At 33.5% G+C, this 18,274-nt stretch overlaps 1 protein-coding gene across 10 annotated transcripts in view; it reads left to right on the plus strand.

Annotated features, from left to right (window-relative positions):
- The window catches only part of scrib (scribble planar cell polarity protein), a 74,195-nt gene that overhangs the window by 4,032 nt on the left and 51,889 nt on the right, over positions 1-18,274 (plus strand). For all 10 annotated transcript variants that reach the window (XM_013318398.1, XM_013318404.1, XM_013318401.1 and 7 more), the window contains exon 3: positions 15,725-15,893. In XM_013318398.1, the coding sequence (XP_013173852.1) occupies positions 15,725-15,893 (169 nt within the window). The remainder of the gene's footprint in view (positions 1-15,724; positions 15,894-18,274) is intronic.

Consider the following 18,274-nt stretch of genomic DNA (forward strand, 5'->3'; position numbering starts at 1 on the left):
TCAATTTTTAATAAGTCTCTATCAGCCATCATATCTGAATTCGCTTCTTTCTTACTTTACCTAATTTATGTGAATTAGAAAAATATGTATTATTAAAGTTTGTGTTTTTGTAACGGAATGGAATTTACTGTTATATAGCACAGTAAAATATTTTATTTACTATTATGTCGGATAATATTATAACAATTTGCAGTAAGGCTTCTCAGAATGGTGACAAACCGCAACTTGAGTATTTTTCATACAACCCAGCCTTTGTGAGCCAGGTTCTAAACAATCGTTACCACATTGAAACCACAAGAAATGTCTCGTGGTTGAACTGCACAACATACTATATGTTGCTACGTACTATATATGTTGTACTGTTAAGATGTATAATTTTATAATGCTTCAGTTTACCACCTTATTTAAACCTAGATCTAGATCATTTTGATCTCGTGATTATTATTACAATGTTAATGTTAAGCTGTCGAGGAAATTAATTTCCATTTCCGTCAAATATTATTTGAAACCCATTATGTAAACAGATGGAAAATTTGTCTTATAACATAAGAGCTGCTAAATTATAGCTCTTAAGGTGATAGTTTTGTGCGTGATATTCCATTCTAAGTGAGATATAAATTTAATTCTTTGACTATACAGTTATAGACATAGAAACAAATACCAATTATTAGACCAAATGATGATGATACTCGTAGCTAGTTATGACGTAAGTTAACAAGTTAAATAGAGATCAAACGTCACGCAATTGATAAAATGGCAGCCTGTGCGTGATCGTCGCGAGTTCAATAAATAGACATTAGCATAATAGAATAACAAAAGCGAAAGCGAGTAATTAAAAATGCATAGAGTTGTTTTTATTAACTACACTACAAATCTATCTGTCGCCCGCGAGTCTGTCCACATGGAATTAAATATAAAGTTAATTAGTAGCCTACTTGTGCTTTCACGTTACGTTCTATATCTATGCCGAAATTCGGCAAGATTTATGCAGCCGTTTTGGAGACCTATACAGGAGACAGATACCTTCTAATAAACATCTATCCATCTAAACATTCGCATTTGTATGTATAGGAAGATAGAGTTGTTATTGTCGTATTTAGCGATAGTTCGCGTAGATTGAATGAATCACAGTATACAAAAAAAACCTAGATCCTACCACCGTATTTTTTTACAAATGTAAATCTCTTTTCATATCATACGAATGATATTAGAAAGCTTTCAAGCTGATTAATAATATCATAAACCAAAAAACTCTTAAAAGCACTTCAATAGATAAATATTTGGACGGTAATATTTATTACCTCTATCATAAATGATATGGTTCGCTTGGAAACAATCCGGATCCCATAAATTGGAACAGGGCTATTGTAACAATTGAACGAGTGAAATAGATACGTTTGTCAATTTGGTCAATGTCAATTCTATGGTGCTCTTGGTTGATATAGCTACTATTATTGAAATTTATGTGCAAAAATTATAATAAAATAAGTATGACTACAATACATAAGTTATGTACAGCTTTATGTTGCTAGATTTCTAATAAATATTGGGTTTAAGCAGAAACGCGCTATTCATTTCATTACAGCTCCATATTAACATCAAAGCAGAGAGTAATTTCCTTATCTCCAACGTGGAAGCCATTTTAATAATTTCCATCTTCCTGGAAGGCTCTTCACGGCATTATATGGTTATCATATAATTTTATTAATATTGCTACTCATATTTTTTGTATTTTGAATAACTATTCCTTCAGCTTTTTGCTAGTAGATTTAATAAAAAAGTTGTAACAAATATTGATTATAATCGTCTTAAAGCTTTTTTAATTTGAAATTTTTGCAATGTAAAGATTAGTGTTAATGTTATATTTATCCACACTGAGTGACCACTCAATAATTCCGAGTGCATCAGTTAATACTACATAAGGAAGTATTCGTCGGATAGTAGAACATTCTACATTTACAAACTCGAGCTTTCCCACGGTGCTGGCTTCATCTAGTATAGCGACTAGCAACCGTTGTTATAGCCTTGTCTTGTGATGTCTGTAAAATCTAACGTCGGTGTAACGGTTTCGTACCATTATCTTTATATTATGCACTAGGTTTTATACAAGACGACGTCCTAGCGGAATTAAAAAAAAAACTAGTTAATAAATGCAGCCTATGTTACTCAGTGATCATTTTGATTTCGAATGGCACAAGAATTTTAATTTTTTTTTTGTGAAATATTAGCAGATTTTTAGTAATTTTACTAATATTTCTTTTACCATTCCAACTAAGCTCTAGGCTTGTGCTAGGATATGGTTTACGACAATAGTCGAATGGCGGGATTCGAACCCCCGACCTCGTGATCGGAAATCCGTACTCTTAACCATTAGGCTATTGACGCTTATAAATTGGTTTAGTCTTCATAATATGTTAGTGTAGATGTACGATATTATTGGAATCCACTTCTTAGGGTTACAAATTTAAATATACTGTGTTCATATTATATTTTCGATTGACATGCGATCTTCGAGGATTGAATAAATTAAGTCGGAAATGTAATAAGCATTGAAGGATTCAACCAATTTATTTTATGTGAAACGTATAATCTTATATGATTTTTCGTACATTTTGGATATTTCTTTAAGTCGTGTCTTCATATTATGATAAAGAATTTTTCTCAGTTTTCTTCTTAAGTATAGTCGAGACATAATTAAGATTTTATTTTTAAAAAAATATATGGATACTGCAATGTAAATAAGTTATATTTGCATTGTATGCAATATTATGTAAAGATCAGTATGATTATTTGCTATTTGCGAAGAATGTCATTGATGAATTTGCATTCAGCAGACCGTGACTGAATGATGCGTGTTTAACGCCAGACTATTACAGCGGTGGTGGGCAGGCGAGCGTGACTGCCATGGCACACCACGATAAACTCAGGTCATATTGTTATGAGGTCAAATTTCATTCATTAGACAGCTCAGGTATTACGAAACAACATAAATCATTTTCGATTAGACGTTTATAACAAAAAGTAAATCTTTATTGATTGTGTTTTTATATTTATGTGTACTATGGTATCAAATTATAAAATAGGTACCCGAAGTCGCGCATTTATTCGTAGAGGTATGAATGTGCAAGAAACGAGACGGCGTACCAAGATCGCACTAAAAGCAAGTCCGTTGTCTCTGCCTACCCCTTTGGGTTATGAGCGCGAGTTGTTTTATTGTTGTAGTAAATTATAGAATCTCTTACCTTAGTTTCGTTTATGATCATCCTCCTTTTTATTCGCATTTGGCCGACTACTGTTTGTTACAACCTTAAAAATGGAAATAAATGACTCCAATTACGAAAATTGGAGGAAGCTCTGTGCAACAAGATTGTAAGGCTTTGTCGGCCTCACGTAAATTAATTGCTTTGATTCTCGTCGTCTCTCGTTGTTACGGCGTTTTTTGTTGGAAAACATTGTTTCATTTTATTTGGACAAGCAAGGTCTTAAAGCCATCTAGTTATAAAATGAAATTAAAGAAATTGTTTACAATCTTTTATATATTTTTGTCTGGATTTATGATGCTAACCTACAGCTGAATTTTTGACTATTAATATTACGTACGCAATCGACATTTTTTTGCATTTTAAAACAAACACTCATTCAATACCAACCAATATAAATTCTATCAAAAGAAACTAGCAAATTGCCAACTCATTTGGGCGTTGAAATAAATCGTAATAAACATTTTATGGGAGCATCAATGTCCAAAGCTGACAGTAATGATGAGGCGGCCCTGTCGAATGTCGATTTAGACGCCCCGAACTGTACCCAATGAAAATAAAAAAAAATGTGATCTCGAAACGGTTTATTTCATAGCTCGGTTAAATGACACGATCAACCTTAAGACGGTTTCAGACGATTGAGTATGACAGAGTAAACGGAGCATACTATGTCTGACACTTTTTACGTCAATCAAATAATAGACCAAAGTATAATGAACAGTTAAAATTTTAAGTTGTTGTAAAATAAATATTCTAATCAATAACATTGGGAAAATGGGCAACTGCAGTTTGTACAATTTCGTAATGTTACATTGTATTGGAGTGCCGTGGGCTATAAAAGAAAAAAAAAATAACTTGTAATATCAAAATTCTCAGCTAATCTTACAATTTAAAACATCGCGATTCCTTCATGCTTTATTATTCAAAATAACATAATGCTGTGGGTATTACGATGGGAAATGTAAAGTTCACGGAGTGCGATTCAATCGGGTCTCCAGCGACCCGTGTAGATGAACTAGATTTCCTGTTAACTCGGGCAACGGACGGATTGTGATATGTGAGTTCCGAACACTCTGTGCTCTGTGTTCTGTGCACCAACCTCACATTATTCACAGTTAACCGCTCCGCTCTAAATTTAAAACAATGCCGATGCTATTTTAATTTTATGATACGGCACAGCGCTTACCGTTAAATTTGTTTATAATTAGTCAATTTTTGTTTTAATAAAATCTCTATGCTGTTAACACTGACCGATAGACGTAAATAATTATCACGTCCGTTCATCACTCGACACATACACCTAACACGTGTCTTTAGGAATGTAGCATTAGTAGAAATAATTCCAGTAATTCGTAGTTTCCAGTGGAAGAAGCGGACAAACGATTAAATGGTGCATCTGATGTTGAGTAATCTTTGTTATCTTTAATTTATAAGCGGCAGAGTTGCATTTACTTTTTTATAAGTTGGTACATTTATTTGTTCCTAAATTAACACATGTTAATAGACCAGGTTGTTAGACGTAACCGAAGCCGATTAGTAATATGGAATAAATGTAATCCCTAACGATTGCGAATTAATATTTCGTACGTTAGATTGTATATACTCAAACGTCAAGTAATAAAGTATTATAAATTACAAACTGAGAACATGTAAACTTTCTATTGCTATAAATACCTGTATTCAACATGGGCCAGGAATTTAAGTTGCGCTGTACCATACCATAGCAAAGAGAGTCGTTCACTTTTGGTACAGTTACGAAATAGATAAGAGTGATGGAATGACGTACTATAAACGATCGCTGCTACTGGTATGTTACTGGTACGGTACGACCACGTACTATACTCTCGAGTAACTTTGTAAAGTACACTTCACTGGTTTATCTGGAAGTTGTGATACATTTTATCGATTTGCATAGGAAAATTACGAAATTGCGAAGCAATCTTTACATTCGTTATAAGACAAATAGAATTGCAGTTGTAGTTATTACAAAGTTTTAATTTACTTTTTACGCGCGTGCCGTCGCACGAAACATCGATGTTTTTCATCCTCGAATTCGCGTGACTTGTCTGTCTGCAGGATTAATGAACTTGGGGTGTAAGTCCTAACCTCAGACGGATTTTATATGGAAACTTTAGATTCTTTTTAATACAAGCTACTACTATGCGATGCATTCGACTTATACACAGTAAGTTAAGCGCTTAAGAAAATTGGATTAGTATTTCTTGGTAGGTACTTAGTATGAGACATTCTAAGTGCATACATATCAATATTTCTACAATGTAATAAGTTATAATAATAGATACACTCTAACATTTATATTAACTTAAACGAATATGACTGACTAAAGTAATTTCGACATTCCTCATTGAATTCAAAATTTATAAGCTTTATACGAGCTACGACTGTATTGATTTTTTAATTTAATATTATACTAAATTTAACAAACCTAACCGTTTTTTAACACAACCGGATCTATACTACATTTTTAATTTTTTCATTTTTTACTTTGATGATTAATGTAATTAATAAGTACAAGATTGTGGACAAGGTTAAATACGACTTTATGTGAAAAAAAGACTATATAAAATAAGGTGCTTTATATGCTTATAACCGAAGATGGCATCGATAGTTGCGCGTCGTTGTCTTCGCGGATTATTCGGCTATTGAACTTTACCGGGGTATTGTCCATAGAGCGAGATAGCGCAACTCATCTTTGATTTGAATCATAACCATAACATTAACATATGCTGAAATGCTATTGGTTAAACACGTTGCAATTTTTAAAGTATCAAAAAGTTGTAATGAATTCTAAGAAATTATTAAATGCCCATTTCCAGGGCTCGTCAAATAATCGTACAATGAGTTCACTTCATCAAACCGGTTCTATCTTTTACTGAAGTTATTTCTGTAAGGACTTTTATATAATAACTTGCTTACACCGGCATTGTTACGTAACAGATCGTTAAATTTGCGTGAATGTCTGTTGTTGGCGGTGAATATAAACTTTTATAATTTTACTTTATATTTCAATGTTATTTTGCTTTCACTTTGAACAATAATGCTACTGTTATTTCTGCGCATTTACGAGCGTAATTTGTTCAGAGTATTTACGATTTACCTATTAATTAATTATAAGGCTTTTGTAAAGACCGAAGTATTACAGTGGGTTTTAAAACTTATATTGAATTTATACGAATGTGAGGATGGATGGATTGATGGATGTTTGTTAGAAGGTATCTCTAGAACTGTTGCATGAATAACACTGAAATTTGGCATACATGTAAAACATAGCTTGGAAGAAGACATAGTCTTCTAATTAAGCTTTTTTTTAAATTCGCGAATGGAGTTGCGGGCGTCAACTAGTGTGTAATAAATAAAAGAATACGTCAAGCTCGCTGATTGAGAGCAGCGACACGTGAGCGGCCCGTGACTAATCATTACGTGCCTCCAAATGAATTTCGACGGTTTATTGAGTAATTTGTTTTTATTGTTATGTAATAGCTATGTTATGTTAACATATCTAAGAATCTTATGACCGGTTTTGACGCACTCTATGGAATAATACTTTTTAACATCTTATTTCGGATACTATGAAATATTTTCTCGAGATTTTGTTGGAATAGCGTAATATGCAATACAATGCAATACTATACTATATTTATTGGTAATGTTTAAATTACAGGTCAAAAATCGATTTACAAAAAAAAATCTTCGTATGTATATAGAGCCCTCTCGATAAGCACTGATTTCAATCTATTTCTGCTATGCTACTGCTAAGTTGCCATAAAAATAATTATAACATTGCATTAACGCAAATTTTCCGACATAAAAATGCAAAGAATTCATCTTGCCTAACATAATATCAATACTATAAACAAACGTCCATTGTAATGTCGAATTCGCACGTTCGCGGTCGCCGCAGGCTCCGAACGCGGGCGAGGCGCTGCGAACAATCAATCGTCTGTTGGTTTAGCAACCAGTTAGCAATTTCTTATTTTTAGCATCATTCCGCATGGAATGTATCCATGCAACTATGGCGCCCGCATGCCAATCATTACGCCCTTAAACTGGTATCTAGTATCTGTAATTGTATTTTATGTGAAGAGTTTTGTTTGATTTAATTCTATGTTGTGTATGTGTGTGTATATTACGAGATTGTTTTCTTGAAAGTTTTTGTTCTATTGTCTACATAAGAGTCATAAATTATTTTATTATAAGCTACAACCATTAGAGTTTAGGACAAAATTAAACTTTGATTTCGTTGTTCTGTTGATCCTTATTATTCTATGTTTGACTTATTTAAAGTTTAAATTAATACATTTATAAGGGTAAACCTGATTGTGTAGTTTTCAAGCGTATAATTTAAGTTTGAATTAACAACATTACAACATCTTCATTTTCTTAAAAAAAAAAAACTTACGTCTTTTAATAAAATGCTCCACATATTAATATGTGTATAATAAAGATACATCAAAGCTCTAGGTAGAATCTGAGGTATGCGCTATGTTTAATATAGAGTTAATTTAAGCATAGTTTAGGGAACAATAACGCATGTTTGTATATAAGTGCTACAACGAATGGTTTGGCTTGCCAATAACGTGATGTAATAAACTTTGTCCTCACCATATGATACTGGCCGCGTGAGTTTATTATTTATTGGCTTTTTGTCGCTTCATAATGTTTCCTATCGAGACACGACGCTTGTACTAGTTATAAATTGCATGTAATATTAATAACCAGGCATTCATGAACATCTGGAAAAACTATTTAATGGCATAGATTAAAAATAAATAAATAAAACATAGGAGTCAAGGATGATCGCAAAGGCAGAGCCTTCTTCAATCACAGTATATATCTTTCATTGTTGTTAGACCCATGTCGTATACTATTATAAATTGTCAACATTTATGAATACTTGGTACAAACCATTAGTATGTCGCCAATTTGTGCAATTACCTCGTTATAATTTAACTAAATTTGCAATAATTTCTAAATAGTTAAGTTAATTATAGTTGTTAGGGATGGTATTGTAAAATAGTCGCCCAGTAATAACGAAACCAAATTAACTGTATGCGATAACATTCTTTTATAATTAAAACTGCAATTGGTTCTTATTTGGAATACCACTGTACTGTCAAACTAATCAAATTAAGTAAATTCTACTTGATAGAGCCGATGCTAATTTAGATAAGCTACTTGTTACCTTAAAAGACGATAAAACCTCCATTCAATGTTCACGTAATCCCAATGGAAAACTTTTATTTCATAAACTGTGTAGCTTATTGTATAGAAGCGCGTCTGGCCGGTTCCATTACCGCGGGCGGTGGATCGAAGCCCGCCCGCTCTCTTTGCACCCACAACTCAATAAAGCTATAATGGGATTCCATCAGACTGGAGTTAACCAACTGAAACCGCTCGCTGTCCAACTATGCTGCTACTTTTTTGCACGCGACCTTTTGTTTATGCAACTTTGACCTCTCACCGTATTCAGGTGAATTGAACGCGCCTCAATGAACACGTGTTTAGTTTCTTTTGTATGGAAATGTATTGTTTGGCTTTTTAAATTACATTCGATTGTTTCTGTTTGCTGTGCAATTTGGCAATGCAGCATTGCGAGAATGGGTATTTTTTTGTGAGTGCGAAGACAAATAGAAGATATAGAGATCAAATCTTAACAGTGGTAGAGTCCACAGTAAGATTTTCTGCACGAATTGACCGGCTCGAGCGGTACCATGACATGAGCAACGGTCACTTCGCTATTTTGGCAAATTCAAGGGGCCGCTTGCTAGATTGCCAAGTCGATAAAAAGATAGTAGAATGACAAGTTTATTCAGTAGCGGAAGGAAGAGATTTGTCTACTTGACGTTATTAATAGAACTGTAACCCTCAAAGGTATTGTAAATATTTATGCGTATTGTAGTCAGCCGTTAAAACGCTTTCTCGTTGTCTCCCTTTCGCTTTCACTTTCAAAAATAATTCAGGTTATATTTATCTGCATTATTGTTTATAGATATGCAATCTGGTAATGAATATGACGATGACAACTATAATTAATCAAGAAATAAATTCTGTTATTTTCTTTACATCAAGGCCTGACAACTTTGACTTACATATTTTACTTTCATTTAATCTCCTTTAAAAGGCTTTATACCTTCAATTAATTCCATTTCGTTCGGACAGATTTTCAATTTTAAATGAAATGGGTAAAATTTAATTAATATAAAATTACTATCTCTTTATTTTGCGATGTCTGGTTATACAGGCTCGTCAAGTATGGAGGTCAAATGCTCTGTTATATTACATTGTTAGTTGTTGATGGTTAGGCTATTTCCTTATTTGCATTTGCTCATCCGTTATCCGCAAGATGTCGCCGGCAGCGGATATTGTTTCTGCTTATTGTATCTCTGTACAAGTAGGTTGGCGCTCTAGGATAAACTACATGTAAACAGGCTATGACGATGTATTGGATTGGAGAAATATGAAGTTCAATTGTTTTGATTGCGTTGAGGTAGAAGCTGTCCAAGCCCTTATTCGCACATGCGATTTTATAACGCCGCGTAACATGTGTACTTGGGCGGTAAAAAAGCGTACCTCTTAAAACCGTTGTCGTATGAAAAAACATGGAAAATTGATTAATTTTTCCTGCTTAAACCGTCGAAGAAAATGGCGCTCAGGCGAATAAGGGCTTAGGGTTTGATAACTTCGTCCGTCTACAGTCTGGTAGAACTGGTAAAGATTTTAAAGCTGTTAAAGATATTATTTTTGATAAGCTAAAATATAATTATTTTATTTGCGTATTTTTATTTATGCAAAAGTAAAACGTGCAGAAAGTTAATTACCGTTTCTCTTTAAATCGCTTTAGGACGTGACCCGCTTTCTCGTAATTGCTTCTATTAAAACATCGAGTAGAGCTGCATAGTTTCAGCCTTCGGGCGCTGCATTGTGTGCTCGCTTGGCAACGTTAGCTACGGAAGTGATGCCATTCAATGAAACGCTCACACTCCAAACGGATCTTCCGTGTAAACATCAACACGTTCAGTGCTGCAGAGTTTTATCGAATATATAATAGTAAAATATATGCGGCTAACATGGACAGAGGGTATGTAAAGGAAATGGAAACTCCTTTTCAGTACATCCTCTCTTCTGCTTATAAAATGTAAGCAACTCAATTGCAACTTTAATTTATTGTAGTCTAGTGGTTGCCCGCGACTCTGTCGGCGCTGAAATACTATAGTCCTATTAAAATCGCCCCAGCCGTTTCGGAGATTGTCCTGAACAAACACGCATTTATTGTATATGAAATAAGTTATTTTCGATATTACATACATGCACTCCAATTGAATAAATATGTATACATAGATGTTTATGGGCAGTCACTTCCCTTTTTAGCGAAAATAAATAGGCAGCGTAAAAGTCCTAGTGGCACGGAACGTGTTTAAAAAGTGTACGGGAAATCACCGCAGGCTTACATCTCTGAATAGACTTTCACCCCTCCTTTACAAAACGAAGCTCTTAGAGACAAATCGTAGCTACTCACATACCACTCTTAAAATAGTTCCACCTACAAGTTATACAAAGTTCACGTTACTCGGACTTTTTAATAGTTTGTATACTTTGTGTATGGTTGAGACCACCTGCATTATCTCAGTGTTCACCCCAAATCAAATTATTATTCTATATTATATATTTTAAAGTCTGCGATTATGATTTTAAACATCGTGTTCCATGAAAGAAATAAACATTTATGAAATGCGATTAGTTAAAAGGTACGTACCACATGGTGATATGGATACATTACTACATTTGGTTTTATATAAATTATTCCACAATATTTCCGTAAAATACTTTTTATAAGTTAATCATATGATTATTAAATTAACGGCCGGCGACGCATCTGCAGATCCTATGGTGTTGTGGATGTCCATAGTGTCGTAGATCACCTCGGTGTTCCTGCCACTCGTTTGCCCCGGTCTCTTATAAAAAAATAGATCTTGATAGGATTCATCAATATTTTAAGATTTTAAAGTTTCAATTTTTCTTATTTATATCCGCCTCGTGATATTTAAAATTGTTTCCTGTGTTCATGCTTACTCAAAATTATAATTAATAGCCCACTCAAAGCTGTCGTTCAACATTCAACAGGAAGCTCACAAAGTACACGACCTACTTATTTAGTCCGACCCAAGTCGATCGACGTACGATTTGACCTATTTATGAAATTTGCTCATTGAACGCTTTACATCGTACATTAGTCTTGTAACGTACCAAATAAACAAACATACCATAATCGCATAATAAATATAGCAAACATAGTACGTAGAGCGGTCATGATAAGTTTTCAACCTAATTACGTAATGCATTGTGAGCATTATCAACACTGAAATGGGTAGGGAATAAATGTCCTCGACTATACAATGAATGAACACAGCTATCGTTGGAATGCACAATAAAATATTTTAGGAATACGCGCGAACCGGATCGTACTACCGTTAACGTTATATTAAAAAATAAAATCAACTATCAACATTTCGAAGTCGTGGAACCTCTGTCTTGAATAACAACGGAAGTTGAAACTTCGTACCAAAACATTGCGAAACGAATTTTAAACCTTTCATTTGGATTGGATTGAATTCGAGTTAGTATTTATTTTGGAAACAATATTTAAGTTTAAAATGCTTTTTCATAGTTTACATTTCTGTAAAATATTGATAATGGTTATCATTTATTAATTTTGTTATATAAGTCATGTCTATTTAAAAATGGGTGCAATTTACACTCATAGAAGGTTTGTGCTATATGATTGGATTAATTAATTCTATTTTCACTTACATTCATGAATATTTAAGATTATATTTTAAAAACTTTACAATGTTGCACTCATCTCTCCGTTGTTATCAAAATTTTTGTTTTTGCATTATCTTAATACATGTGTTATCTTTACATCAGATAAAGTTGTTGTGTTTTCTTTTAAAATTGTATTTCACTGTATATGTAATATTAAATTTTATTCTAACAGAATAAAGTCGAACTTAAAGTTCCACGTTTTGAAGCGCTCAGAAACCTCAGGTAATTAAGTATTCAATTCATCTGGTAGTAAGCGAGTAGCTTCGCAGTTGGTTTATTGAAGGTCTCCTCCTGGATTACGTGTAATTCGAATTGACTCCTATTAGTAGAGCATTGATGATCGTAAATAATTCGTGACAGTGCGTTGATATTGTGCGTGCACAAATATTGTATTATAATACAACGGTTGGATGGGAGTTTTCAACTATTAACAATGGGATGGAATTAAAAAAATCTTCTAATATAAGATGTAAACGGTAATCGTGTAATCTTCAAGGAGTATACATGTGTTAGTAGTAACTAACGAAGCTAAAGTTGTATCGGCTACTGACCCAGATTCATGTTATGTAAAACAGCGCTGGATAAGAAATAAAAACTTAATAGTAACACAGGTGTTGTAACTGACCACAATCTCTAAAGAGGTCGTTGAACCTCAAACTGTCGCCAGGTAGATGACGTTATTGGTCTTGACAAAATAATTGTTGAATATAATTCACTATTAATAAATTAAAGAGGGCTCATTCCAACGAAAAATAATAAGTTTCTTTTCGATTCTAATCGGCTTTCGCTGCGCCGTTGAGAGAAGGGTTCTTATTGGCTTCAAAACAATACAATCAAAGAAGCTTTATTCACTGACATCGACTCTTTATTGGTTTAATACTTAAGTTATTAATTTATTGTACTTTGAAACAAATATTGATCAAAACAATGGTAAACCGATTTATAAGCACACAAAGTTTGAAACATAAATATTAAAACACAGGCTCATAATATCGGTTCACGCTTCTCTATTGGCATTGAACAGTTTATGATATATGACCCAATATCGGCGTTTAAATACTACGCACGTGATACGCGCGACTGCTTTATGAGTTTCGCTTACGTACATACATACAGTCTGGGTCCTTCGTGGTGTTCCTCTTACAGAAAAAATGCCTCGGTCCTTACGAAACAAACTGCCCCTTCATAAGAGATAACCAAATAGGTAGAAGTGAGTTACGCAAACGTCGTAATATTAATAAGCAATTTATCTTATACCGACATTTTTTCGTAGATAAATTTTAACTCTGCTTATATTGGGTATTGTTTCCGCGTCGTTGTCACGTCTAACGAAACGTTTAAACGACGTTCGCTTTATGGTGGTACCGCCAGATTCCCTGATAGTACATTACATCGGCCACACACTAAACAGTTGACAAATATTGGCTACATATTCATTGTATGCAATGTTTCTCAACTACCGCTAATTAAGAGCAAGGACCAGACGCCAATGGCTATACAACTTCTAGATTATGTAAACAAGTATATTATTATTCTTCATTTCTAAGATTTTTATACTAGTAGTGAAGACAAAGACGAATAATTTTAACAAAATTAAATATTAAAACGTTCATTTCATCCCATCCGATCCTTGTAATGGACATGAATTTCTAAACATTTATTTAATATTTAACTTGAAACCGCTGCTCAAAAGCGAGCTCGAGAAAACGGAGAATTTGTGATTAATTTATTTTCTTTGCAAAGTAAACACGAGTCTTTTATGTCAAGAACACATTAAGCTAGATAAATAAGAGAAAACTATTTTATTACAAGAAAATACAATAAAGATTTTCTTAGAAGCAAGTTCTATCAAGAGAGGTTTGTGTACTTAATTAGATATGCAATTAATTATTATAAGACGAAGAAGTAGAATACATTCAAAATTAAATTCAGCAAGCTTCGAGGAATGTGAAACACTTGCTCCGTCTATTACAATTGTAATAAAATTCTTTACCTTGATCTCACCACACGAGATTCTATAAATTCATTATGTACACGTATTTCAGGATTTGTTTATCGAAAATTATGGTTAGTCTGACCTTGCGCTATATGTCTGCATTGTTTTGTTTATAACTATGAAACATGGTGGTGTGGTGATAAATAACTATTTGGATATCTCACGTGGCTAATATACGAATAACCGAACCGATAGTCCGGTTATAACCGGTTGGTCTATAGCTCTATATGACCTTCGGCCCTTACACACCTGTATTTTGTAGGGCACAATTTGTGTCATTCGGATACCCTTTATGGTCATCTGACGGTTAAGTTACGAAACAATGATTGTATTCATTTACCATTACCGTATATAGTATAGCAAGTTGTTTTAAAAACTTTTCTTTTCACTGTAACCTGATATTGAAGGTTTTATTGAGCTTTATATGTAACGTTTATTTGTATTATATTAGCAGCTCACTGTAGGTCCCCACCAAGGGGCTCCGAGCCTACCCTAAATTAGAGGTGACTAGGCCATAGTCAACCACGCTGGCCCAATGCGGGTTGGTTGACTTCACACATATCTTTGAGTTTCTCCGCAGATATGTGCAGATTGCATCACGATTTTTTCCTTCGCCGTAAGAACGTCGGATAAATGTACATATCGTAAATCGAAAAACACATTGGTACATGGCGGGATTCGAATCCAAGACCTGAAGATTACAAGTCAAGTGCTTTAACGCCTGAGCCACCGACGCTTATTTGTATTACATAGGATTTAATAATGAGGTCGATTATAAGATTTTAAATCTACTACTTATAACTTAACAATAATTCAATGTAAAGATTGATCTTTTTGTAAGGGTTTCTGAAGGTTGTGACGTATGTTGATATTTATACACATTATTTGAAATAGCAACGAATATAGTTTTTATCGTGTGTTTTATATACGTATAGTAAAGTTCGCGTTATTGTTTATATGTTAAATATTTCAGTGCGATGTGGATGTGAGTACGTAAATATTTTGTTTAAAGATAATTAGTAAACAGGAAAATTACAACATCCATAGTAATTCTAAAACATAATAAATAGTTAGCTTTAAATAATATTACATATATCCATAAGTCTATAAAGGATAGACGTTGCAAAAGTGAAAGATTTACCTTATGTTATCTTGGAGAATATTTTTTTTAAGTTATTTTTTACAGTTATATTTGAAATATCGTTAAGTTTAATTTAAATTCATAATTTAGGAATTGTTTCGTAATAATCGTCGAAATGTGCAGGTCAAACTCTTTGTAATAATTTCGTACGAACTTTGTTACTTAATGATAATTGGGACGTTTCGTGGGAACATTCATTGAGAACAACAGACGCACATTGTTCGCTTCAGGCTTAAATTTACTCTTTGACCCGCAATCCCCCAATTACTTTGATTTCCGACTTTCTCTTATTCAATACCATTCTTTTGTTATTCGCACTTTGTTTTATCTTTTATTGTATTTACTAGTAACCATTTAGCGTCTTTTGAACCAAAATATAATTTTGCAACCTGTGTTCTATGTTGCAATTTCTATCTATAATCTTGAATCATGCTATTATTGAGTATAAATTATTTTATAAATTAATATTATGTTGTTTAACAGACATTCCCGACATCCCCGAGGACATCAAGAAGCTGCGCGCGCTGCAAATCGCGGACTTCAGCAGCAATCCGATCCCACGGCTGCCGGCAGGCTTCAGCCAGCTACGGGCGCTCACCGTTCTCGGCCTCAATGATATGTCGCTCACCAGCCTGCCCAGCGACTTTGGAAGGTAACAACATATCACAGAGTACAGTATCGTGTGTACAGTGTAGATGAGACGTAAAGGGATACGTGGGTGGGTCACACCTCTGCGCGTACATTCCTCCACTTACAAAGACATGTGGTGGTAAGTTCTATCAAGCCCTATAAAGTTGGAATATAACAAACTTTTTAAAGATGAGGGACTACTGTGTGAACCGATTTTCTACCATTTAAAAGCAATGAGTACATTTTTGTTGTTGAAATTAAAGTGACTTATATTTATATCAGAAAATAGATTTAAATAACATTAAAGGAAAGATAAAATTGACGGAGACAGAAACTCATTATGATCCCGTTGATACTCGAAGCGTCCTACGTCATTAATTTAACGCCTACGAGCACTCATTACTTTATTTATAGACATTCGGTTCTCTCAGCTATAAATTTGTAATTAATCGCGATTTCTACAACTTCACATTTCGTTTTGATTTGTTATTAATGTGATTACATTTTTGTTATTTTCTCTAACTCTCGCTTTATCGTTATTACATTTGTTTCTAGCTGCTAACAATAAATGTATATTTGGAATATTGAAAGCTGAAATAACACACATGGTCGCAAGATATTTTAACAAAGCGCTTTTTTTGCTTTGTGTTTGATATTTGCAGGATGTAGTGATGAAAAACCTCTCTGTAAGCAATAGATAGCTCAGCAATACGAAATCTCTCGTTGTTCAGATTTTGATTGATTATTTAGATCTATTTAATGCTGTTACACGATATAGGGAACCGTTATGATGATATTCTAATAGACATAAGGAATTTTATCATACTTATATGTACTTTTAATAGTGAAGAGTAGACGCTAACCCAAAGGATGTTTGATTTCTTATCTTAGTATCGAATCTTCATTAGACCACTTCATTTAACTTACATAATAAAAGCAAGTCACGTCTAAATGTTACCGTCTAAGTGCTGTTTGATTTTACAGACAGGCGAAAAGGAAAGTTGCTGGAAAGTTTCGATTGATTCATGAATCTTATCGGAACCAGACGTAATACAAATAGTCATGTTCTTTTTAGATTCATTTCCAAATTTCACGTTTGTCCAATTAGATTACTGGACGAATCGTAAAATAGTGTCCCATATTTAAAGGTTTTCTTTATTGCAGGACTTCATTCTCTTGCGTTTTTGTCTTTATTATAATTGCAAAGAAGTATTTTTATTTGTAGCAATCATAACAGTCTGAGAGATTTTTGTACGTCGCAAGGCCGTTTTAATAATTGCAACATTCCTTAGTGGTGACGATTCGCTATTGTTAAAGCATCTTTTTTTTGTGGCTATATATGCGCGGAAATTGGCGTTAAAGTCTATAGTCCTTATAATTCAAACGGTTATTCAAGTCTGAACATTATTTCTGTTTTTAAGGACAAGATAATTTGTTCGTTGATGTTTACTGAATTCAATCAAAATAAATTGAATAATCAGAAATAATTATTTTTTGCACAAAACAAATTCTCGTTTTGTAAAACAAAAGAATTTTATTAAGATTACATTGACATTACACGTGTTAAGGCATTTCATGTTTCTATGTAATAATTTGTTGCATAAGTTGGATAAACTGGCTTGTGATTTATTAACATTTGGCGTGCGGTTAGGCTATTAATGCACCTATTTGTGAGTTCTCCGTTATCATTGGAGTTAAACGATCGTGTCTGAACCATGATAATTTTGTTGTCCCATAATTTGTCTATAATAAAATGTTATAAAGATGACTAATTGTTGATCGTAGTGACTATTTGTAACTATTTGTTTAAATTATCCAAAAATAATATAGGACTACTAGCTGTCGCCCGCGGCTCTATCCACGCGGGAATATAAATATACAGTATCTGATTCTTAGACCTATTGATTATGCATATAAAATTTCAAAAAAATCGGTCTTGCCATATCGAAAGAGAATAGTAACTGACATACTGACACGAGAATTTAACTATGCGTTTAAATATTATTATCTAAATTGAACGAAGCAGCGTAAGTAAGAACATTGTATATACGTGTACTGGTCAACTGTCTATTGATCCATAGGTTACGGTTTAAAAGGTATTATAAAATAATGATCTTGGCAGACTTGAAGTTTTTATCTCGTCAATTGCTCATTACGACAGGTCCGTTAGTTGTCACGGTGCATTGACTTTGTTTTTGTCGACATCACTAACAACAATTTTAATTTGTTCTCTAACGTTACAATTACCGTAATGCTTTAAGCCTTGGTATTCTCGATGCTTTTGATACAGTCTATTATTTTATTTTTATTACCTTTGAATTAAAATGTAGGTTGCGGTTTTTCTCCTCTTTACCAAGCTTAAAATGGGTAGGTTTAAAAGGGTGCTAAAAACAAAAATCTTTT

This window comes from Papilio xuthus, unplaced genomic scaffold (assembly GCF_000836235.2).
Source record: "Papilio xuthus unplaced genomic scaffold, Pxut_1.1 DF826923.1, whole genome shotgun sequence".
Lineage (NCBI taxonomy): Eukaryota > Metazoa > Arthropoda > Insecta > Lepidoptera > Papilionidae > Papilio > Papilio xuthus.